This window comes from Lichenostomus cassidix, chromosome 13, assembly GCF_008360975.1.
Source record: "Lichenostomus cassidix isolate B80296 chromosome 13, HeHo_3.0, whole genome shotgun sequence".
Taxonomy (NCBI): domain Eukaryota; kingdom Metazoa; phylum Chordata; class Aves; order Passeriformes; family Meliphagidae; genus Lichenostomus; species Lichenostomus cassidix.
Window position 1 is genome coordinate 9429868 of NC_139494.1, and position 25491 is coordinate 9455358.

Sequence of the window (25491 nt, forward strand, 5' to 3'; positions counted from 1 at the left end):
CCCCCAGTACCACCTCCTTGCAGGGTGTTACCCAGAGCGGCGCGGTGCTTGCACCTCCTCGTTCCCGGCCGCTGGCCGCTCTGCCGGAGGGCTGCTGCGGCGGAGGCGGAGGGAGAGAGGAAGGGCAGCTGTCTCCGCCGCTCCCGGCACGCTGGGAGCTCCCGGTTGCGGCGCGGGCTCCTCCCGCGGGGCGCGGCGGGGGCCGGGCCGGGCCGGGCCGGGCTGAGGGGCCATGCCGGGCGGCGGGGCCGGGCTGCGGCGGGCGCTGCTGGGAGCGTGGCGGGCGGCGGGCGGCGCCGGGAGCCCCGCGGCCATGGTGAGGCTGAGGGGAGCCGGGCGGGGCCGGGGCGCGGGGCGGAGGGGCTCAGCACGGACGGGCCGCGGGCTCGGGTCAGTGCCGGCCCGCTTCCCGCCGAGCTGCGGCAGCTGGGGCTGCGCAGCCTGGAGAAGGCTCCGGGGAGACCTGGCTGCCACCATTCGGTACGGGACGGGGCTAGGGGAGAGCTGGAGAGGATTTTGGGCAAGGGCGTGGAGGGAGAGGATAACGAGGAATGGCTTCATGCTGACGGAGGGTTAGGTGGCATATCGGGGAGAAATTCTTGCCATGGGAGTGCTGAGGCCCTGGCACAGGCTGCCCAGAGAGGCTGTGGCTGCCCCATCCTGGGAGTGTTCATCCAGGCTGGACGGGGCTGGGAGAAGCCTGGTCTAGGGAAAGGTGCCCTGCCCATGGCAGAGGGTGGAACAAGATGTTCTTTAAGGTCCCTTCCAACCCAAATGATTTTGTGATTCTCCCTGTGTCCCACCGCCATCCCACCTCACGGCTGATTATTTTGTTTTACACAGAGCTAATAATGAACAGCACGTGCAGGGTTCAACCCTCATCCCTCAGGCATGAGAGTTCTAATTTTTTTTTGTAGTTAATGACTATTTTCCCTGAGCTTCCTGCAAACACACATTATCGATCTCTGGGTCAAACCCACCACCCAGCAGCCCCTAACCCCAGTGAGGGTGAGGTGCCACACCTCGGCTGCTCGCTCAGCAGCAGCTCCCAGTGCCCGTTCCTGCATCCCTGGGGTCTGGCCATGCCCAGGACATGCTGCTGGGGTGTGTGAGCATGGAAACACAGTCAGAATCTCCCACTTTATCTCTTCCCTTGTACAAGCTGCTTTCTGCTAGATTTCTGGACATCATGATGTATCGAGGGGTTGACTCAGGACATGGCTTCTGAAATGCAAAACGTGCTCGGTGTTCACCAGGGCCTGCATCAAACCTGGTCTCCACATTCCTATTAAAAACTCTGTGGTCAAATTTCAAGTCACTAAATTGTCTTGTCAATCAATGGCTGTGTGTCAGGTGAGGTGTCAGGAAGGCACCGCAGTGTCCCCAAAGCTGGCACAGGACATCTCTGTTCCAGCTGGAGGAGTGGACTTTGTGCTGCCTCCTGGTCACAGCCCTGGACTTTGCTATGTCAAAAAAAACCACCGACCCCCATGACTTTTTGGTACATTAGCAGACTAATTTCATCTTGTGCCAGATAAAATAGTACATTTCCTGTATATTTCGAGACAACTTTTAACTTCGGTGATTTTTATATGTGTATTGTTGTATATGTAAAAAAAGAAAAAGAAGAATGTAAGAAATTCATGCCTATGACTGCAGTTATAGCAATCACAAAGCTGAAATTTTTGCTCTTGCAAGCCCAAAGTTGTGTTTGAAGTGTAAAGAGCCTATATTAGTTCAGTTTGAGACCTGTAAAACCTATCTGTTGTTACATCTCTGTATCCCCCTGAATGCAAACAGCAGCAGTGATGCTTTTAGATTGATTTACCCTGTTAGGCGGTTTTTATCCTACGTTATTGATGAAAATGTTGCTCGTTGGCCCTCCTGCATCTTAAAGCCTTGCTCAGGTCGCATTAATTGCGTTAATTCCTGCTCTGCTCAGACTCACAGCCCCATCTGGTGGCACCGTGGCTCCCGCTGGAGCACCGGCTGGCAGAGGTGAAAAATCCTGAGCTGCTGACCTGCGGCAGATCCTCACCGACCTCCCATGTCTGAGTGAACCTCCGGAGCAAAACTGCCTTTCTGGAGGTTCTCACAAAGCTGTACTAGCTGCTAAAATAAAGACTAAAACAGTCTAAAGGTAGCTGTACCGGGGAGAAAGGTTCTTCCCGCTGAAACTTTGCATGTATCATGTGAGTCTGAGACCCATCTCTCAGAATGTATCATCTGAGGAAGGGCTCATGCTTTTAGAAAAGATGTCAAACCTCTTCCAAAGACCCCACAGAACGTTCCTATGTGTCTGGCTCTGGCTTTGTGTGTGGTTCAGCCCCTGATTCCGATATTTAAGCAAAGTGTTAAATCTGTCATGTCTGTGCTCCCAGTGGTGTCATGAGGACTCCTGCCACTTCAAGTAAGCCATATTTAAAAACTGATGCTTTGCAGAATCTAGTGCTTATACCAGTAACTTCAAACTATTTGCAATTGTGTCTGTATTGTCTTTTTTTTTCTTTTAATTTAATTATAAAGCTTTGTTCCTTGCAGAACTCCACAGCATGTGCTGTCTTAAAATCCATTCCTGCTTTCTTACAATAGTAAAATACAAAGTAGGTAGAATGCAATCTCCCATTTTTCTTCTCTCTTTTGAAATATCTATTTCCTGATACCTCTTTTAGCCTTGTAATTGTACATTTAGCAAATAATGTAAATCATCCTTTACTTAACAGACAGAGTGGAACATTTGAAAATTAAATGTGGTCTTACAGGATCTGGATAATTCAGATGATGGAGGGTGCAGGTATGCTGGTGTCCATCTTCATTCCTGGGAAAGAGCCTGTTGCTTTTCACTAGTTTTGTACAAAAAGCACTTGGCCAAACTTGCCCAAACAAATGGCAGGGTTTGGCTGGTTTAGGTTGAACTGGTCTGTGAAATTATAAACAGTAAGAAACTGCACAGTGAATTTTCCACATCCTTACCTTTGCACAATACATAACCACAATTTCATCACGTGGTTTTCTTATTGTACAAAAGAGAACCTCAGCCTCACTCGTGCCATGCCTTTATTGTTTCCCCTCAATAGTCCTCCCAGTCTCACTGGTTGACGACAGAGGAAAGGAACCAAGTTTTACTGGATCTCAAAGCTTCAGGCTGGTCTGAGCTCGGAGAAAGAGATGCCATCTACAAGGAGTTCAATTTCAAAAATTTTAATCAGGTAATGATTGTTATATACCACTTTTAATATAAAGGAAATGTAATTGCTTTAATTTCCATACGATCCTGATGGGAAAATATTTATATTCAGAAGTTTGGGAGTATCCTGGTGGGGCCAAATCCTCTTGGATTTGCCCTGATGAATTGCTCTCAGATTCTGATCTCATTAGGTGGAGTAAATTAATTCCGTTTTGTAGTTGATAAGTAGATTTGTTCTAATATTACAGTTTCTTGATTATAATATTCAGGTCAGGGTCAAGGTTGGTATTGTGGAATCAGACAAAGCAGTATTTGATCTTGTTTTTGTGGTTTTTTTTCATTACTAGTACTACCCCTCATAAACGAATGCTGGAAATACATAACTCATGGGCAGTGGGGATTGTTTTTGTCAGGGAAATGCGTGAGAAAAATGGGTAAATATAAGAACTGAAACTTTTGTCAAGTCAGGTGTGGAAAATAAGAAGTTTCACCTTCTAAGCAGGAAGACAGAGTTCTAGTGTATCCTTGAATGAGTTGTAGTAGCTGATCTTGCAGTGTCTTTGGCACACAGAGTGCTGGCTTTCATTTACCTCACTGGGTTCTTGTTTGGAGACAGGATCCTGAGCCACATCTCACACTCACAAGAACTTGTTTTGGACATCAGTCACAAACTTGCTTTCGAAATACTGAGTTTGTCTTGAGATCCATGTTCAGCTACATTCCCCTGAAAATTCCCTTCTGAGGAATCATGACATTACTTAGAAAAAGTCACGTTCCCAGAGCATGAATTTCCCTTCTGTTTTATTTCTGAGGGAGGGGTGAGCTCTTTCTCAGAGGGAGAGAGCTCCCAGGGGTTTGTTGGGATGATGTATCTCCCTGAGCCAGTTCCTTCCCTCACTATGGAGGGACACTGCAAGCTCCAGCTTGGGGATGCTGTGGGTTTATTGCTGTGTGTAGGGACCAGGAGCTGTGCTGTGAGCTGTTTATTTACATGGCTGTGCCTAAACCCAGAACAAGATGTTTTAGGAAACCACAGTGAGCTGGATAAACAGTGATTTGTAACTCTTGACTCTTTTCTTTGCTATTTCAGTCAGTTGTCGCAGTAAGGCAAGCCCAGGCAGCAGAGAAAAGGTGGGTGAAGTGATCCCAGCCCCTTTGAGCTGGGTGAAAGCAAAAGAGAAAACAACTGCAGGAAAATCCAGCTCATGAGCAGGACAGTGCTGGTCCAGGGAGAACATCCAGAGCCCTGAGTGCATTTTTAACCTGAATGTTAATACAAAGCAAATAGAACCAAATCAGTTCATTCAGAGGGCAGTGAAGGAGGAAAGCCCATGAGAGGGAGCTCACAGGAAGCCTTGGTGAGATGTGCAAGCAGCTTGGGGCTGGAGCATCCAGGAATGAAGCATGTTTGACACCAGTGAGATAGAAGTGACCCTTGGAAGAGTTGAGATTTCCTCCCTTTGCACTTTGAATATTCTTAAAATGTCGTGTTTGCCTGGTTATGGTCAAAGTCTTTGTTGGTTCAGTGCAACTAGAAAGGAAGCTTCCCCCAAAGTTAATTAAAAAGTGGTTTTGCCGACTGTAAATGAGTAAATCAGTTTGATCAGATGGATTTAGACAGTCCCTGTCTGCCAACAGAAAGGTCAGGAGACAAATCAGTGTCCTGCACCAGCAGATATCTGGAAAACGCATTGCCTTGACAAAAATTTACAAAGTTGTATTTTTTTTTTGATGATGTAGATTTATTTTACAGCATGGGTGGATATCCATATGTCTTCCTAATCTGAACACAGATGGAGCAGATACCAGTATAGGAAGTTGAGTATATTTAAATAAGCTTATTGATAAATGATGAACTATATGTTTATACTTCTAGTACCTATGGTCATAGGAAGAGTACTTAAAAAACTGCCACTTGAATTGTTTGGGAGATACCAGAACAGTGTCTTTCATTCTTAGCTGTTCATGGATGTAAGGCAGAAATGAGAGCAGAGGCTGAGAATTGGCTTCAAAATGGAATTTTCTGCCCCCATTTGGGAGAAGAAGCCATGCAGGAGGGTGCTCTGCTTGGATCAAGGTTAGATGTGACTATCTAGAGGCAGAATTTAACCTGTTGATTTTTATGGATTTGCTGCAGTGTTCCCTTTGCAGTTGCAGAGGGCAGAAGTCATTCCTGTTCCTGTAGCCCAGCATCAGGCTCAACATGCAGATCCCAAGGGCATTAGATCCTGAGCTGGTATTAGAAGCAGGTATTTGCCTTTCGATAAGTTGAAACTGAAAATAAAATTATGCATATATGCTTAATTTTATTAAATTATGTACATACGCTTGTATTTATAATGACTATTAGTAAATACTGTGTTTACTTCAACCTAGGAAACAAATGACAAAAGCAGAGCTATACCTGTCTTGTACTTCGGGAGAATTTAGTCCTGCAGTGAAAAAATGGAGCTTGTAGGTCCAAATACTTCCATTTTATGTAATAAATATTCTATTTACAGAATTTAAAGTATTTAGTAAAAGTCAAAGTACTGAGAAATGTCATTTCCACGGTGATCTTCCTGTTGTCCTTTTACAGATGGTGTAAAATCAGGTGTAGAAAAAAGAATCACCCCAAAAAATACAAAAAAAAGTAGTTGAGCCGACATGAAAGGTATTTCAAATTTATGTTTTGCAGATGATATTGGTATGATTAATTTATTCATTGCTTTTTTTTTTTTTAATTGCTTCTTGCAGATAATGTTCATGATGCATGGAAAATTCTGTGGCTTCAAAATCTATGCCAGGTTTACAAAGTCTGTGTATGTCAACAGATGTTAAGAATATAAACACAACTTTTATTATAAAGTTGTGCAAATGTGTAGACATGAGCTTGGTTTATGTATATTATTTTCAGCATGAGAATGAAATGAAACTTCTGTGAAACAAGAGTTATTTAGATTCCTGAAGCTTTCAGGCTGAGATTAGCTCAGTTAAAAGCGATCAGCAGTGAGCTGCCTTTGTGAGGCTGACAAGCTAATGACACTTCTGGCTCAGGGAATTAGTTTGTAACCCAGAATTTGAAAGCACTGATGGTGTTTGTTAGCCTGAAGATACATTTTCATGAAAGTGGGCTTTGGTGGTACAACTCTCTGAAATAAGCTGGAAACCAGCCTGGGGTTCCTGCTGGAGGCCCTTTGTTGATTTTGCTTCTGGGAGTGCCCACCAAGCACCCGTTCTGAGGGACTGGACAGCTGGCTAGAAATAGGCATTAGTGTGAGGCAGGCTCCTGGTGGGTGGGTGTTCTGCATCTTGTATAAAATAAAATACACCAGTGTTGGGGGGAAAACGCAAACACAATTCAGCTGTAGAGGAGAGTGCCGTGTCCAGAAGAGCTGTGCTGATGGCACCAATGCATCTGTTCCTCCTTCTGCCTTGTCCTTGCCCTGAGCTATTGCCACTGTGGAGTGGCAGTGGTAGGCTGTGATGAGCTAACATTGGAATCTTTTACCTCCAGGACCCTCGCTGGGGTTCAGTCGCTCAGGAGACCACAGGTTGAGTCACTTTTCCCAAGGAACATGTGCTTGGCAGAAACCTCTGGCAGTGGGCCAGGCCTTGGAGAGGAGGTGGGCTTGCAGCAATCCATGGCAAGTCCCAATCCCTGCCCTGGATCTGGGTGCTTGTGAGCTTCTATAAACCTCACAGCCATGTCAGGGAGTTTTTCTGGGGCCTCTCTCCCAGGCTGCAGGGCAGAGAAGAGTGGCTGGTGAGGCTTTCAGGCCATGGTGTGTCATCACAAAGGGACGTTCTTGTCAGTTCATTTCTTTGTGTTACTGAAACAAAATGGTTGTCTTCCAGTGGAGCAAGTGCTCTCCTTCCAGTCTGCTCAAACAAAATTGGGCATTGGGATAGAAAGTTAGTTTATGCCTCCAGATCATGCTGGTAACTTCTCCCAGCATTCCAGGTCAGTTCACCTTGGAGCAGTGATCTGCAGAAGGGGACAGTCCTGGTTTAAAGATGTGAATTTCTCCCTGATTCATCTCAAGCCTGGTCCTGAGCTGGGCAGGCGGCTGTGAAGGGCTGTGAGTGCAGGATGCCAAATGCTCTATTTGGGTCCTGTATCCAGCTGCTCACTTTCACCAAATTTGCAGGAACATCTCAGCTCTGAGACTTCCATGTCTCTTGTCAAACTTGGTTGGATTTGACCAGAGGGTTTAAGGGGCAACTGCCTGTGTGATTGCGTTTCCGTAGGTAATCACACCGAGGCAGCAAATGCAGTTAGGAAATTACAAAGGTGGGGAAGTTTGCTGATGGTCAGGTTCAGCATTTACAGCTGCTTTCTTTTATGGGGTAGGTTTTTAATGTTTTTAATTAAGTTTGATTCTTAAAAAAAAAAAAAGGATCACGTAGGAAGTCTCCATAAGACCTTTGACGTCATTTTCTAAAATGATGGGAAATCAAATGCTTTAAGAGTTTTAAAGCTATTTTAGATATATTTTGTCTTTTGGGGTGAGAGGATGGAGTTGGAAGATGAGCTTGAATGGAGGGGACAGTATGGAAATGGTTTGCACTGCGAATAGAGGCACATGTGTTTCAGTGCAGTTATGCAGTCTTGGCATTTGAGAACATATTTAAAGATGTGCAAAAAATCGAGAAGTATTAAATACATTATTATTCTCACTTTTCATTTCCTTTCCAGATTTGCTATCTCTCTTGCCTGGAATTTGGGAGAAAAATATCAGATAGAGCATGTTATGGTACATGCCTTTTTTCTCCCTCCTGGTAATGCCAATGTTTTTTTCCTTTGGCTGTAGGAAGACATGCTCAGATTTGTCCCTTTAAAATGATCATTCTTCTTGTATGATTCTAATTACACGTCCAAACAAATTTGGTAGGATATGCAATGCATACTCATGATTTCTTTTGATGGCAGTACTTGGTGCCAGTCCCTGCAATATAATCTGGGTCCATCCTTCCTTTTTCTACTCCTTTTTCTAATCCCAGCACATTGCTTTGTTTTCTATATTCATCAAAGGTTGGAAAATTTGGTTTTATACATATAGGCAGTGTATTTCATTGCCACTTTATGTACTTAGTCTTTTGGCTGTTTGGCTGAAATACATCCACGCCTTTTATGTACTGAAAACATAATATCCTTTAACTTACAATCTGCAGAGTTAAAATGAATTTTATGGTAAATATTCAGTTGTGGACCACATCTCCAGCTTTTTATATGCCACAACGGTCTTGTGGTTTTTTTTCTTCTCCATTGTCTGATAGTGAGGTCATTTTCAGTCCTCTTGAGATATTTTATTCCCAGCCAGATGCAGGCCATATATTAAAAGTAGCACCTGTGGCTAATATCACAGCAGCTTACCATAAATTTACATGGTAACTAGGATTATATCTGTCAAGACTGTTAAAAAATGTCTAGTTTTAATTTGATTTCCAGTATTGAAGGAGCTCTCCAACATTTTGCTTCATAACTATATTTTAAAAGTTAAAATCACTCCATTGTTAAGTTTTATAGCACTCCCAGTGCCCATTAAGTTGATTTGTTAAATAGGGGTCAGAATAAAGCAAGTTGGCTACAGGAGGATCGGAAACCAACCCATTTGTGATAAATTTAGTCCTCGCGTGTGAATCTTCTCAGATCCTGGGGAGTGATTGGATTCAGGTGCAGCCTATGTCAGTTGTGTTTAACCTCAAAGCCTGAGCAGCTTCAGCCTGACTGTCACTTCTGCTAATCAAAAGTCAGACCCATTTTCCTACATTTTGGGGGGAATTGCTATTTTTAATGTAGCATTGCTCTGCCTGCTCCTTCTGCTAGAGTTTTGCATTTGATTGCCTGTCGACTGAAAATAAATTATTTTTTTATGCACCTAGGTAGGTGCTGGTTTTCATATAGGCTTTCCGAAACTGCTTCATTTTCCATTATCCTTTGAGTCCTCTCCCATACGCTGTGATTTGTGCACCTGCAAAGTTATGAAAGTATTTCTGTTGGTAGTTATGTTGTTCACTAACTTCCCAGCGTTTATGAATACAATAACTGACTTACAATAAATCAGAATTATTTATGAGTGGGTTTACAGAGTTGAGAAAATCTTTGTATCTGAAAATAATGAATTTTTGGTGTATCTGCCTGTTGACATTTTCCTTTATTAGAAACTGATAGTGAAGTTTCTGGGACTGGCAGAGGTTAACCTTCAGGCTGAAACGCAGTCATTGAACTGCATCAAGTGTCTCAGAGCAGAACACAGTAAAAATATATGATTCCTCGATAGTCACACCTTCCTTGAGTTTATTCTTGGGATCGACTGGGTAAATAACATTCTCACCTCTGAGTCAGCAGGTCAGGGTGCAGCTGTGGGACCTGGATGTGATCCACCTGCCTGTGCCACTGCCTGGCACTGCCCATGGGATGAAGATAGTGCAGAGTCTGGGGGAAATGAAAGGAGAGGTTCTGGGCAGATGGCTTGTTTGGAAGCTTGTGAGACTCCTTCCTTGGGCTTGGAGAGGGAGGAGATGACACTGGTGCTCTGATCAGCATTTCCTGTGTGCAGTGATGCTTCCTGTGAGTTGGCAGTCAGCGATGAGAAGTTATGCAAAGCTTGGAGGTCTGTAGTGATGGAAGTGTGCAATCTGGTTGTGTCTAGGAAGAAATTAAATCCTTGATGATGGGAGTTAGGAAATAAGGTATTTATTTTCTTCTCACAGCCATCATGGTTTGTGGTGTACAAATCCACAGAATCCTACAATGGTTTGGGCTGGAAGGGATCTCAAAGCTCATCTCATTCCAATCCCCTGCCACGGGCAGGGACACCTTCCACTATGCCAGGTTGTTCCAAGCCCTGTCCAACCTGGCCTTGGACACTTCCAGGGATGGAGCAGCCACAGCTTCTCTGGGCAACCTGTGCCAGGGCCTCACCACCCTCACAGGGAGGAATTTCATTCCAATATCCAATATCCTTGTTCTGTCACTCATGTAAGAAATCCCTCCCCATCTCTCCTGTAGCCCCATTAGGGGATCGTTCCTCATTTCCTCTTTGGCCTGGATCTGTGTGTGCAGATGCCACCACCCTTGTGTCCCACCTGCCTGTGACAAGTGCTGTTACAATACCTGTGTCACCATTATAATTTCATCATGGCACTGCCAGCTGTATCAGGTCACCTGGGTTATTTAAAATATCACAATATTAATAATTAAATAAAAATAATTATTTTTAAATTGAAGACTCAGGCATGGTCATATGTCTTTCATCTCCTGCAAAATATACTACCCTGGTTGTGGTAGAATTTGCATCAGTTTTGTCTTTTTTTTTTGGTGACTTAGCTGTAATTTGAGATGCTCATTTTCTTTATAAGCTAAGTCATATTTCTCCCCAGAATAAACGATTATTTTATTGTTTATAATTATTGGGGTGTGGTATTTCTAATTGCTGAGTTTCCCCCCTCAGTAGACCTGTTGTATCCCCTTTTATGCACTCCACTGCTTAAAATCTGCCCAGTTGACCTTTGGGCTGCTTTCCAGTTGGCTCCAATGCAAATGCTTTTCTTAACACATGGATTTATTGTCACTCAAGTAAAAATTATTACAGCATTTGTCTTATGCTTGTTGCATGCATTGATCTGAAAATGCTGAAAGAATTATTTGTCAAAATGCCTTTTGGATGTCACAAGCTCTCTTGTAGATTTGGAGCAGAAGAAATGTTTCTCCTTTTTTTGCAGCTGCATAAATTGATTGTTTCAATTAAATAGAACAAATGTTTTATCCTCCGTGTGGACAGTGCTGCTGTAGGGTTGTACCCAAAGAGAGCAAACGGGAACAGGTCAGTCTAATTTTAGCAACAGTTTGGGCACTTTCCATGTTAAAACACCTTTGGAAAATAAGTGGAAAATTCAATGGGTTTGAATCCAGTTGAATAGCTTTATTTGGGAAAATGCAAGTATGACTGCTGCTGCCTTTTTTGAAGAAGAGGGACACTCAGATGAATGTTTTTATCTTTTCAGTTAAGGAAAACTGTTTTCTTGAAACTCTTTTATGCAATAAAATTTATTTTTATGGGGACACTGGAATGATATTGGTTAAATGCAATCCTGGTTGTTTAACCTTTTGCATCCCTGTGCTTTTGGAGCAATGCCTGCCTACAGTTTCAAACCGTAAATTGCCTTTAGCACCAGCAGCTCTCACTTTCTCATACTCCCACAAAAGAGCGACACGCTTCAGGATATTCTCTGCAGCTGTAATTAAAAATGGACTCCGGCTGGCAGAATAAACTAAAATAAAACTACAACGCCCCTATTTCAAAATTAACCATTACTCACCAAAAGCACATCAAACCCACTTAGCGGACATCCGTTAATCCCGCCGTGAGCCGGTTCAGGCTTTAATGCACACTGTTTTACACGTTAAGGGGTTTGAAGTCGCGGGCCGGCGCTGACCTTTCGCATCTGCTCCTCTCGCAGTAGGAATCTCCGCTCGCCGCTCCCCGTCAGGGCGGATTAGCGTGACGAAGTGCAGCTCTTCTGCTGGCTGCAATTTCGGGTTTTGATCAGAATTATTTCTTTCACAAACAATCACGTTTGGCTAAAACGTTACATCTGCTCTGAGAAGCCACTGGCAGGGCCGTGGTTTATCAGGGTGAGGCGTGTGGAGGTTTTTTTGCTCTCTTTTATAAAGCTGCAAACCCACTTCACGTGGGGGTTTTTTTGGGAGAGCTTCCTTTCTTCCTCTTCCCCTTGCCCTCTATTCCTTTAGTTTTGTTTGGCTGAGATGAAAAGTTGTTTTGCACAAACATAAAGCTGGTTGTGATGTCTTGGAGGGCTTTGGTGGGAGCACAGTGATGAGTGGGAAGCCCTGTGCTAAGTCAGCACTGCACTGTTGGGTTTATTTATTGCTAAGGATGCTTTGTAGAAAAATGTTATTTATTCCTAGGATCAGACAGAAAAGTCCTGATTGTATGACCTACCATGATTTTCCTGGGACTGGGATGAGAATAACAGCAGACAGTTGAATATATGTGTTTTTATGTTCACAGTGTCCCTGGTTGAGGGTATCTTTGTGTTACAATGGGTGGATGTTTGTAGTGAGCAAAAATACTGTTAAGTGTACAAATCGAGAATGTTGCGTTTATGCATGCATCTTGTAATGCCCAGTCTAATAAAAATCCTGAGACTTGTACAAAGGGTTTCCCTTTGTGCTGTGCTCATATGAATTTCAAAAATTAAATTTGACGTTCCCTAGGGGACTCAGAATTACTATTTGCCTCCTCTCCTGAGCCCGTGTCTCCATTTCCAGATGTACCAGTGCACAAACAGTGTGGGTTGCCCAGAGAAACCTTTGTGTTCTAGTAAAAAGCTAACCAACAAAAAGCCCCATGGAACTGCTCAAAATATTGCTCACCAAACATACTCTGCCACTTCCAGGCATGTGCTTGGAGCTAAGAAGGGGTCTGGAGACAGTGCATACTGTTAAGTACAGGTTGAGTATCTAAATTATTGGCAGTTATTGAGCCTTGTTCTTAACAACACAAGTTAGTGTAGCTGCTTTTGTCCTTTTCTCCATGATTGGTTCCAGCCTTTCTTCCAAATAACAGAGAGGAGATGAAGCTCAGATTGAGGTGACCTAAAATCCCATAGAGAACAGCAGGCATGGCAAACCAGGCAAGGGGTCCAACTGTGTGGAGCTTGAAGGGTGCCCCATCTTGTGTGGGAAGATGCTTGGTCTATCCTGTTCTATTTTTCCAAACAATCTGTTTCTAGACTTGAAATACCTTGTTTGCAAAATAACATTTGAATTTTATGGTGCAATGTAAATTAGCAGCCTGCCAGTGCTAGCCCAGGTAAGTCTCCTGCTGAATTCAGTGCCATTGTGTAACATCTGAACTCTTCAACTATAAAAGTTGTCCAAACATTAAGACCCATGCTGACAGTGCAGTAGGAAAACTTCAGTTCAGTTGAGTGAAATGATTCCCTGACTAGATCTGCAGTAAATGGTCCTTAGTTTGCTTTGTTTCACATCTCTAGGTGTTTTTAGCTTCTGGCTTGGCCAAAAGACTGATAGGAAGACCTATCCAGATTCCTGATATCTCCGTCATGATTTCTCTGTTGCATGTTTGAATTGCTAAACTTGTTTTTAAAAAAACAAACTAAACCAAAAAATTTGACAGGATAGTGGAAGATGAAATGGTCATGAGACCAGATTCTTCTTCTCTTAATCCATCATAAAGCAAAGCCTTTCTTACCACTCTTTGATGTATTCTTAGGATCATAAATGGCAGAGATTTAGAGGATTATCAGAGGCAGGATATGATTGCCCTTGGATGCTCAGCAGAGATCTTGGATATTAAACTGATAGTATGTGTAATCTTGGCCAAAAGACCAAGGAGAATTTGGTCTGAGCATTCCCTGTGTTATCAACAGCATGGATGGCATGTGAACTTCACTTTCATGTCTACAGAATGAAGTAATTCCTTCACATATGAGTAAAAACAAACACTGGGGGAAATAGTGTAACATTTTGTTCTGCTCCAGTCAGATCTGCTTCATCCAAAATGCTGTATGATGGGATAATGAACATCTCTGTTCTTCTACATCATACCTGCACTTTATAAAAGTCAGAGGGTTTGAGCAACTTTCAGAAGTGGAGTATTCACTTAAATTAATTCTGATTTGCTCTGGTTTACAATACCTTCGTGTCATGGGCTGGCGCTGGGCTATCGAGGATGATTCATTGCCCTCTGCCTTAGCAGAGAGCTCAGGTGCCTGAATTCAGAAGGTTGGAACTGGGGACTCCCTGCACCTTGTTACTGCTTTATTTTTACAGGGGTTTGTGTGATGGCTTTAATACAGTACAGCCAGGGGCTTGATTTGCTGGACCAAACATTAGCTTTAACAAGTCAAATTATCATTGTTCTTTCAGTTGTGCAGCCAAGAGAGTTTATTATTTTAAGTGCCTGATTACTTTAGCAGGTGCTCAGTTAATGGGGACTTCACTGTGTTATTTCGTGTTTTTAGGTAAGGTGCAAAAAGCTCATTTTAAAAAGCCATGTTTCTTGAAATAGCTATTTTATTTGGTGCAAACCTCCAAAGTGCAACCTTTATGTTCCATTTTTTAACACAAAGCACACAAAAAATGGCTGGGGAGGTGGAGAGCCACATTGAGATTATGACGTGGCTGGAAGATTTCTTCCATGTTCTAGTTCAGTCCTAAAACCAGGGATTATTTCCCTCTTTTTTCCTGGAAAATGTAAATCAGAGAAATACATTTTTTAATAAATAAAATATTTCTGAGTCTGTGTTTATAAGTGCTAAGGGGCTTGGGGGAAAAAAGGAAAAATAAAAACATTTATTTTGAATATTTTTGTATGAAATGATGCATCACAAATGCTACATAACCTTGTTCCAGGTTTGGTTGGGATTTAGGGTATCTATTTATTTTGCAGAAGTCTTTATAGTCAACTATAATTATATTTATATACCTGTAAACAATTAAATATATTTTGTAATATGGTTGCATTGACATTGAAACTTTTATCACTCCCAGAAAGTTCTTATGCTGCATGAAGACATCTCCATGTTCTCTCACTTCTACTCCATCAAGTCTATAAATCTTTCTGGTAGAACAGGTGATTAATTTTGGTGTGAAGTCTGTTCATTGAATCACCAAGAATATTATCTGCGTTCTGTTCATGAAAGCCATGTGCAATCACTTACTGGAATAAAAAGGAGAATAGGAAAAAAGATCCTCAGCATGGTGGCTGCTGGAAAAGTCAAGATGTGATGAAGAAGAAGGTAATACATGTAACATTTTTTATTATCACCAGTAAGAGAAAAAAGGCCTAAATTGAGCAGTTGTTAAAATCCTGATATAAACAGGCTTAGGAAAGGTCGGGTTGAGGTTTGTTGTGCAAATTGCACACAAGGGTTTTCACATACTTAGTGAGCTTGAGAGGAAGAGGAGAGCAAAGCAAGGAGGAGGATTTAAGTGCAGCTCAGTGCTCTCTACCTTCCTCAAAGTTCCTTTCCTTGCACTGATCTGTGTCCATCGACCTTAGCAAAACACTTGAATTTGTTTTTCAAACCAGTTGAATCTCAGATGGGGCAAATGACACTTGCATCTGCTTTATGACTGTTAATGGTTTTAAGCTGAAAGGGAGTAGATTTCGGTTGGATATTAGGAAGAAATTCTTCCCTGTGAGGGTGATGAGACCCTGGCACAGACTGCCCAGAAAAGCTGTGGATGTCCCATTCCTGGAAGTGTTCCAGGTCATGTTGGATGAGGCTTGGAGCAACCTGGGGTAGTGGAAGATGTTCCTGCCTGTAGCAGGGCGTTAGAACTGGATGTTCTTTACCGTCTCTTCTAGCCCAAACTGTTCTGTCATTTTGATTCTGTGATGTCACAGCTTAGGTCACTGCTGAGCTGGGAAGATGAAGCCTTGAACTCAGATCCCTTTGGAGAGCTGCATCTGGAGCATTGCAGAACTGTGTTGTGTCTGGTGCTGCACTGAGTGTAGAGGGTGCTGAGTGAGTGCAAACTTCCCCTTGCCACTAGCGAAGGGCTTTCCCTGAGACAGCATTCCTGAAATTGCCTTCTGTCATCTCCTGTGGCTCTTGACATTGTACTGGTACCTGTGTGAGAAACGTTCCCATCGAGGAGAGGCTGTGCCTCCCAGCTCCACTGCTCTCTGCCTCCATTTATTCTTCATGTTCTTCACATTGGTAAATCATATGACAATAAACAGAAATACCCTCAGTGAAGAGAGAAGGGGAAACTGTTGTTTATCTGGTCAGGTGGTTTAGATTAGCGGTGATGCTGGTCTGTATTATGTTACTTTAAATCATAGTGTCCCAACAGGACATAAATTATGAAGATTGTTACAGTATGTTTCATCCAATGTAAGATCAACAAATTGGAATAATTTTTTTAATAGGAAAATCAGTGCTTTGGCAAGGTTATTGTTGAAGAATTTAATTTAACTTGAGCTTTGCTTGCATTATTTCTTAATATATAAAAACTATTTGCATAATGTACGAAGTATAAACATTTTTAGAATCAAAGGCAAGAATGCCTTTTCCAAGATTACATAGAGTGGCAAACTACTTAGAATAGATCAGTGTTTGTGCTTTTGCTGTCAAAAATGTTTGATATAGAGCTGGCAAGCTAGTTTCTTCACCGACATAATTGTAAACAAGTGTTGGGAGACAGAAACAGCGTTCTTTGGAGAACATGGTGTAAAGGTTTGCACATTCTCTGCTGCACATCTAACACGGAGAGCAGTGTTTACAGCTGCAATAGGAATGTAAGTAGGTATCTTTTTTTAGAGTGTGAAGCAGCATTGAACTTTTGTGTAAATTATGTGCACAGATAAGGATGGGGGATGCGAGTGGTCAGCTCTGGATTTTTAAAGAATATTGTAAACACAGAAAAGCATTGACAATTTAGTTGGAGTTGTGGGGGCTTTTACAGCTTCAAATATTGCTGTGAAAACAGAAATGGCATCTCAGTCCATGCCAGTGTGTCTGTAGCATTATTCTTCCATCCTTTCCCCTCATTAGTATCCTTCAGAGTTAGGAGCACTGTTTTCCCCAGTCACAAGTGATGCTGGGGAATGGGAGGGTTGCCTCTGTTCACAATATTTGGCTGCTCAAGCTATTAAAGAGGAGAAAGGCAAATTTCTACCAGTGGTTCATCAGGTGTTGTTCACCTTCAGACCCTGCTGGCTGTCCATGCCAGGATGGGGTGAGATGGAGGGAGTTGGGAATTCTAGGCACAATGCTTGATCTGCCTTGTCATGACTTGAAGCCTCAGCAGAGACATGGGGGGCATGAGTAACCTGGGTTTAGCTCTCTTGTGGGGCATGGTTATTTGCATTCTTAATTACTGTCCTTCTGTTCTTGGATTGATATTAAAAAGCAGAGGAGCAATGAAAAGGTGTTCACCTGATTTATGTTGTGTATGAATCCAGACACAGCAAAAAAAAAAAAAGGAAAATATCTAATACCATGTGGATCCAGCGTCCCTGAGGATGGTTCAGGCAGATTGATGATGCCAACAGGGAAGAATCCCAAAATGAGCACATGGCTTTGGGAATGAATACCCGTCTTCCTGTGCTGCCATCACTTCCTAAATACTAGTTGAATTTCTCTTTTTTTGTGTTTTAACTATGTTGTCATTTTCATATAAGGAGTGGTAGCTTTGTGATGTGATTTATACATGTTTATACAATAAAAGTATTTAGCAATGGAGCAAATAGAATCAAAATAAAGCAAACTCTAATTTTTTTGTGAGAGCACAAGAGAAAATGTCGTGACAGCCCTTGTGACTAGCATCTAATCCTGACTTAAAATAGCTTGACGTTGAAAAGCTTTTTCCTTTTATCTACTGGCTTGTAGCTCACTGTTAGGTAGTAATGTCAGCTGGATATGTAAAAGCTTCTGGAGTTTGGGAGTGAACCTTAATGATTTGATTTTATTGTTACAAGTGTCAAACTGCTAAGGAGAACTTGTGCTGTACCCTGGGTACTTTTTACTCGGGTGAGTGGAGAGCAAACGTGTGAGGTGTAGTCATCTCCTGTGTGACAGTGTCACTGTAACCTGAGTAATGTATTAATTTCCCACTGATAAATGGTACAGATGCAGCCTGGGTGGGTGGGGAAGGGAAGACAGGTAGCCCTCGCACTGCAGAAGGTCAGGGTTAATGCTACCTCCAGCGTTATAATGACAGATGGGAGGCAGAAACCATAATGTACTTGTGATTAACACATGCTTTCCTTGGCCGGCCGGCCGGGGGATTTAAGAAGCCCGAGTGCACACTTCATTTTAAAACAAACAAATAAAAAGTGTGCGTGGTTATATTGTTGAGCCTTTCAGCTGTTTTTCTCAAATATCTGCACTTTGGAGTCAAGTACTGTCAGCTGCTTTCTTCTGGAGATGCACGGGGGTGATCCATCACGGGGGACTTGTGGTGGGTGATGTATGAGCACGACACAACGACCTGTAGGCCTTTGATGTGTAACTCATCAAGATAATGTTGGCAAGCATTGTACAAAAGCAGCGTGTTTAAAAAGTATTAAGATGAATGGATTCCTTGCTTAAGAAGTGTGAAAGGAAGAATAATAGCAGATTAGCTCCGGGATCCCGCGGTTCTCCTGGAGCCGTGCAGCGCTGTGCAGTGCAGAGGGGCAGATGGAATTTCATCTTTCCTCCCACTTCTGACAGCAAAGTGTCTAGCCCTGGTTTTCTCATTCTCAGGAAACAAAAGTAATGCTCAGTCTTATTTTGTGATAATGGATTTTATTACTTTTAAGAGCAGCTTGGCCAGTCACAAAACATTCTAAGATAGCTGAATTATTTTTCCCACTTTTTTAGTTTAACTTGTTCTTCTAATAGTAGCCCTGATTTTTGTCTCATGGAGGCATATTACAGCTGCTAGCATTTAGCAAACATATTAGATATGATGTTACGACTGAATTAGTTTTTAGTTCCTTCTTTCGTGACTTTAAAAGACATGAGGGGAAGAGATGTATCAGCACACCCAAGGCATCTTATCCGTGCAGGATTGCTTCACTCCTTACTTCTATTGCTCTTCATGGCTCCTTACAGGGACTCTGCACTCTGCCACCCCTTGGGTGATGTGATTTACTTATGTGGAGTTCCGTGTATGTCTGGATACTATTTTAGCCCAAATGTCCTAAAAGGGTTAGGTTGAAAATATGTCTAATATGCCTGTTACTGAAATACCAGAATACTTCATAATATTAAATATATCAAAGTCTCTTTTAATACTTCTTTATGGCTTCTAGAAAATACACAAAACCTTTCTTTTTCCTGTCTTTTTATTTTTGAAGGAAAAGATCAGAAAAAGTTCTTGTTAGGGGCCGAGGGACTGCAGATCCCTGTTATTAATGCAGTGAAAGTCAAGGCTGTGTTGGGTCTCACTGTCATGAGTGAAGTGCTTGTTCCACTTTCATCAAGAAATGTGTGATGGTCTGATAAACTCTGCCCACCAGTGCAGTCTTGACAATGATCTTGCACTGCAGACTGCATAATAATTTTCATTATTTTTAATTAAAGTTGAAGAAGTGCAGACTCCCACTCAAATTAAGGTTGGTTGTGTTGCCGGAATGCGGTAATTACTTTAATTGATCACAAGATAGTTTCCTTGATCACCAATTAGACCAAATTACCGATCAAGTTTCAAGACGTGAAGAAATGTCCAAACTGATTTTGTATAATAGTGTTTTCATATCTAATCAAACCTAAATATCTCTTCCTTCCAGGGCCAGTTGTATTTTCCCAAAGAAAGGTTAAGGCTCTACAAATATAAAGGTGATTCATAAACAATAGCGTTCCAATTCATTTAATTAGCAAAGGAAGTATTTAGGACCTTAATGGAGATTGCATTGGTGAAATTGCTCAGTAGAACCATAGCTCATTTTCTTAGTGAGAGATACTTTTTGTGTGTAATTAAAATAAACTAAAATGCAAGGAGTAAGTTGCTGTGGATAATGTGCAATGAGGGAGAACGTCCCTAAGCAGAGCAGGACATGCATGGAGGTGGGCAGGCTTTGTCCTTCACTGTGACATTGGATTGCCCTGGTTGGGACAGCTGTGGGCAGCTGGAGCAACAAGCAGCAGGATGTGTCCTGGGGAGAGTCCTTTGAGCTGGAATTTATTCCTTTTCATGAGTCGGACAGCCTCAAGTTGAGCAGTCTCTGGTAGGATGAACAGTTTAAGACTGATGTCCTTTTTATCCAGCTGGAGACTCTACTGTCTGCAGGGAAGAGGTAGTGGGATAGCATGTTGGTGCACTGACTGGGGGGATTTGGTGGTCTACTGATGAAGAGGATTTGCCATCTGAAGTGTGGAGGAAGGTCTACAGAGAAGATTAATTTTTTAGAGTTGTTTGCTTGAGTAATTCTGTGTGCCTTCGCTGGAGTGACAATTATTGCTGCACCATCAGTGACTGTGTTTGCAGTGTGACCTGAGTCTGTACAGGGGTGGGTAAGTTCCTGGGATGAACAGACAGACACCAGTAGGGAATACACAGACCTGGTGGGGGGGGTTATAAATTTATTTTTGTTTTTTCCTTTGATAGTTGTTTCTATAAAGGTAATTTGGTTGCAGAGACATCACTATTTTAAACTTTTGGGGACATTTCTGTGTATAGATTGCTGTGTTGGAAATAGCATTCTTATTAAACCTGTGGGCACTCTAAAAACATTTAAATCAACACTATTAATGGAGAAGTTTTCCAAATCATTGCTAACATCTGATGCACAACTTGCAGCTTTCTACTTCAAAGCGTGCTGCTGAAACATGGACAAATTTTTAAAAGTAATTGTTCACTCAAAGTAAAACTAAACCAAGCAAGAGCTTCAAGGGAAGTTAGATTCTTCTGAATTTTCGAATGCTCTTGGGTCAAAGAAAAAAAGCTTTTTAATTGCTGACAGTTTGGTGATTTCCAAATGACAAACCTCATTGGAATGATTTTCTCTGATTATAACGTTTGCATTCATTTGACTGGCAAAGCGACCAACAAAGTCATTCTTCATCCAGGCACCAATTCTTTTTTTTTCCTTAAAGGTTTTTGCAATTTGTGAGAGGGAAAAAGACTTGAAACTATTATCAACTATTATATGTTATTCATTGACCACATGTTTGTTTGAAATGGCCATCGCTTAGTGGAATGCAGGCTATATGCATTCTCTTCCATAAATTAGCACTAAAAACCTACCTAAATCAGGTATGGTTTTGTGGAGCTTGTTGTATTATAATCTGAACCAGACTGTAACGTGGATGCTCCTCCAGCTTTGCATGTTAATTCAGGACCTGAACCCAATGGATGGAGGTTTGTATCAACAAAGCCTGCTGCTGAGAGGCGTCCTGCTCATGCTCCCAGGCCCTTCGGGCCCCGCTGCATAATTACAGTCTTGATTTGCATGGACATTCCAATTTTCTTTACAATGCAGTGATTTGCTCCTAAGTATTTTGGCAAGGACCTGCTATTATTTTCCTTTTGAGCCTGTGATAAAACCTGTGTCCTGGGGGAGCATGCTGTGCAGAATGTAGGGGCAGAGGATTGGAAAACCTATTTTAACTCATTTGAAGGGAAAATATATCTCATAAAGCAGAGTGGCATACCCACCTGCTGCCTTTTTCTCCCCAGTAAAATAAATAGCAAAATGGTTAAATTGAGGGATGTGTTTCTGGAAGCAGTGTTGGTAATACTGTGGCACGGTGTTTAATTAGAGATGGCACACTTCTAAGATGCAGTAAGGGATGGGGGACTTGGGATGGATATTTAAAATCCCTGTTGATGCCAGAGGTAAAATCATTGCTGTTGTGCAATAGCTTTGAGTCCCAGGGTAAGTCACATTGAGCAGAGTGATTTACCAGGGTCTGCAGGGGATCATTTCAGCCCTATTGGGAAATGCATCAGTGGCATGACAAGTTGAAATGCTTTAGCACACACAGCCCAGGGTGCAGCCATCTGGGGCATCTTGAGGAGATTTTGAGATTTTTGGAGAGAATCTTGCCAATCCATTTGCAATGCTGGCAGGTGGAGGAGTATTTTCCTCTTTGCCCTCTCTTTCCTTAGGCTTTTGGATTTATGACACGTGTTGCTCTACAAGCAGAGAAGATGAATCACCACCCAGAATGGTTTAATGTCTACAGCAAGGTAAGGTGTCCACCAGCCCTAGTTACTCACACAGCAGTGGAGTTAAGGAGGCCAAACCACTGGCCCATTCTCTCTGCCTTTATTTGTAGCTTGTCTACAAAATAAGGGAATGGGAAGTTTCTCTATAAAGAGATTTGAGATTTTAAAGAAATGCTGAGATTTGCAGTGGTGAGGAATCAAGAATGAAGCTCTTTGCTCTTGCTGCGAGCTGTATTTTTGGGGCTTGTGGCTTCACCTCTCTGGCTGAGATCTAAAAATAAAACAAGCCTTTAAACTCTTATTAGCCAACCTGAATAAATTACTGTTTTGAAACTACTCACCAGCTCTCATTCCTTTCTGTGCAGCAGGTCGGGAACTCAGCGGTGTAGGGTAGCAGACTGTTGGTATCTAAATGGGAGCCTGGCAGTCTCAATTTAGGTTTGATTTTTTAAAAATTGTAGGCTCCTATGTCTCAACATAGCAGCTTATAAAATTTGTTTATAATATTACCTAACTGATGGTGGTCCCATATTTACAAGGGTTACAAGGATTACTGCAACCCTCGAATGAAAGGTGCTGTGTGAAGGGAGAAATTATTGCTCTCCCTTCAGTTTTATTTTCTAATACTTCTCATTGCATTGTACTGCATTGTTTGTTAGCATTTAGTGTATATATATATATATGCAATCCCACTAAAAATATACTAAAAGAAAAGACATTTGGACAAGCAGCCTGCAGCTCAGACCATCATCCCCAGATCAGGACATCCCATCCCTCCCTGCAACTGAGGCTCCCAGCACAGACTCCTGCTCATCAGCCCTTCAGGTCACCCTGTTTAAGGGACATTAAATGGTCACTGGGCAAAATCCTGATCACCACTCTTCCTGACTTTCTTGGATTTCCAGAATATTCAGATTTTGTCTTTTCTGTCATCCCAAAATCTCACTCAAAGGCAAGACAAAACAATGCCCAACTTGTCATCTTGCTCAGTCTACGCAGACCTGTGAGACAGCTGTTTTTTTGGTTTTTTTAAATGATTTAAAATTAATCTGCAACAAGTTTAACAATTTTTTCACCTTTGGGGTGCTGGTTTTTAACAAAACATGTGAGCCCTTGACCCAGCTCTTGGCAGCTTGGTCACTGGCCCAAGTTCTTCATGAAACTGATCCATGGAATTTAAATGTAAAGAGTGAGTGATTTAATCGGACACCTCTTCTTGGATGAAAGCCAAGAATGCAAAGCCTGTGTTATTCTGCAAAGGGGCTCATTTTGGTGAGATTCCAGGCTCTGTAAATCCTCCTCACCTACAACGTCTTCTGGTTTACATGAGCAGGGAGGGTCCAGCTTGGTGCTTGCCAGGAGCACCGAGCAAAACCAGCTCACTATGGAGACACACAGCGTTCCCAGTGAATGCTGTTCAGCCTACGTGTCAGAGATTAAAATGCCTTTGTAACCTCTTTCTTTTCCTTTGTGACAGGTTCAGATAACTCTGATTTCCCACGACTGCGGTGGGCTGACCAAGAGAGATGTGAAGCTGGCTCAGTTTATTGACAAAGCTGCTGCCTCAGTTTAACCAGGATGTCAATAGCTTTAATACATTGTCCACCAATATTTTGTGTTTAAATGGTATCCCTCTTCCCTTGTAACCCTGATTTCAAAACTCCCTAGAGGCAAGATATTTTATAAAAAGAGTGGCTTTGCTTTTCTGACCTTCAAGACTGTAGTCTTGAGATCCCTATGCTTGTCCTTTCCCATTGCTGGCTCTGCAGGAGGATGTAACAGATAAACCAGCAATAAATAAGTTTTGAACAACCCTTTTTTAGAAAGTAAACTGAACTGGAATGAAACCAGGAGCCTACCCATGTGTGTTGGTGTTCCCAAGCCCACAGGAATTGGTGTCAGCTGCCATGTAAGCTTGCCCCATGCCTGGCTGCTTTCCTCCTATAGATTTGTACATCTCTGTATTTCAAACAGTGTAAGAGCAGCCCAGCCAGGTCAGTTGCCTGTGGCTTGGTACCACCGTCTCTGCCAGTGACCAGTGACGAGTGCAAGAGACACAGGAGAGCAGAGCAAGCTGCTGCTGGTGTATCCTTGGAGTTGCAGCTCAACTGGCAGGAACAGCTGTATCCAGTGTTGCTGCTTGAGAGCCTTTCCCTGTCTGAGAGCATAAAATCATGTAGCCACAGACTGGTTTGGGTTGGAAGGAACCTTAAAGCTCATCTCATTTCTACCCCCTCCTGTGGGCAGGGTCACCTTCCACTAGACCAGTTTGCTCCAAGCCCCATCCAGCCCAGCTTGGACATTCCCAGGTGCAGGACTGGATCTTGCAGTCGCTGAAAACTTCAGCTCTGGTACCTCGAATATGACAAAGTCCCAGTGAGCTCCCAGCACTCACACCATTAAATGAAGCATGTGCTGAAGTGCTTGGCTAGGTCAGTGCTCAGCACCCTGCAGGACTGAGCCACAGTTTGTGATGTGGTGCTCCAGTACCTGCTGGATCAGGCGAGGGGTGGCTTGGCCAAGCACCCAGAGCCCCAGCCAGGGCTGCCGGCGGTGAAGGAAGCGGCATTAGCAGGATTCTTGCTAAGCTGGCCTTGACTGAAGCTATGCTTACCCTTTTTTTTTTTGTAGCTACAATTACTCATTGCAAATGTCGTTGCAGGAGTTGCAGATCCCACTGACAGCACTTAAAATAATTCCTTCCGTTGCTTGAAATCTTTGTTTTTATGCTATGATCCTCCCCTAGACAGATTCCCAGTGCCGGTAGACAGACTTCATCCTGCTGAACGCTTGCAGGAGGGCCTCTCACCCCCATTGTGCTGTGAGTGTCCCCAGCGTGCTCCGTCATGCCCTGCCAGCAGCTCCTGCGGCACTCCTGGGAGATTGACACCTCTGAAATGCCCGAGAGCATTGCTTGCATGTCACAGCCACCGGCTACCCAGAAGGGAGGTGCACGAGTGCCAGAATCTATATCGGGGCTACATGCGAGGTGTGTGGTCCCTTGGATATTTTGGGATGTGAAATGCCACGAGCTGCCACCCAAGTGTTCATGTCGATAAAATAAGAAAGATATTTTTTGTAAATCCTTAGCAAACACGCCGTCACGTGCTAATTGGTCACACACAGGAAGCAAGATGTTGGGGTTTATTGTGAGTAACCCTACTTGGGATATCAAGTTAATACCTAAAAAGACCCAAATTCAAACTACGTGCTCAGCTGTTCTTTCCTCACAAGTGCCTTTCCCCAGTGAAGTGGAGGATTTCCCTGATATGGTTTGAAAATGGTCGCTGTTGTGAAGAGTGAATAAAACTAAAACAAACAACTAGGCTGTGATGTCTCCTGTTACTGGTGGGGAAGTGAAACGAGCTTCACCCAAAGTTTTGACAACATCTCTAATGAACTGTGAAAAGTCTGTTGTTCAGAATTGATACATAATGCGTGGGCTTTGAATAAAACCAATAAAACCAAATTCCTCCTTTGTAATTTGTTTCTTTATTATTGTACATATGTGACAAAGCTGTTTAGTTTGAAGATAAATTTAAGATAAATAATATTTAGTTACTGGGAGGTCTTTGGTTTAGAATATTGATATTTATTTACATACTCTGAGGAAAAAAAATCCCCATCAACTAATTCAGCTCAGAGAGCTGCACTGTTTGGCTAT

General features: G+C 42.7%; 1 protein-coding gene across 2 annotated transcripts; it reads left to right on the plus strand.

Moving 5' to 3' along the window:
- Window positions 1–25296, plus strand: PCBD2 (pterin-4 alpha-carbinolamine dehydratase 2). Of its 2 annotated transcripts, XR_014854902.1 has the most exons (6): window positions 1–316; window positions 3078–3209; window positions 4278–4318; window positions 5325–5436; window positions 5924–7130; window positions 21768–21848. XR_014854902.1 is itself a non-coding variant. In XM_085073560.1 (4 exons), the coding sequence occupies exons 1-4, from the start codon at window positions 233–235 to the stop codon at window positions 23398–23400; spliced, it is 393 nt and encodes a 130-aa protein (XP_084929686.1). In that variant the 5' UTR covers window positions 104–232; the 3' UTR covers window positions 23401–25296. The 2 variants fall into 2 exon arrangements, 1 of the variants encoding a protein (XP_084929686.1); XM_085073560.1 differs by lacking the exons at window positions 4278–4318; window positions 5325–5436; window positions 5924–7130 and adding an exon at window positions 23305–25296 and having other exon boundaries at window positions 104–316.
- The last annotated feature ends 195 nt before the right edge of the window (window positions 25297–25491 follow it).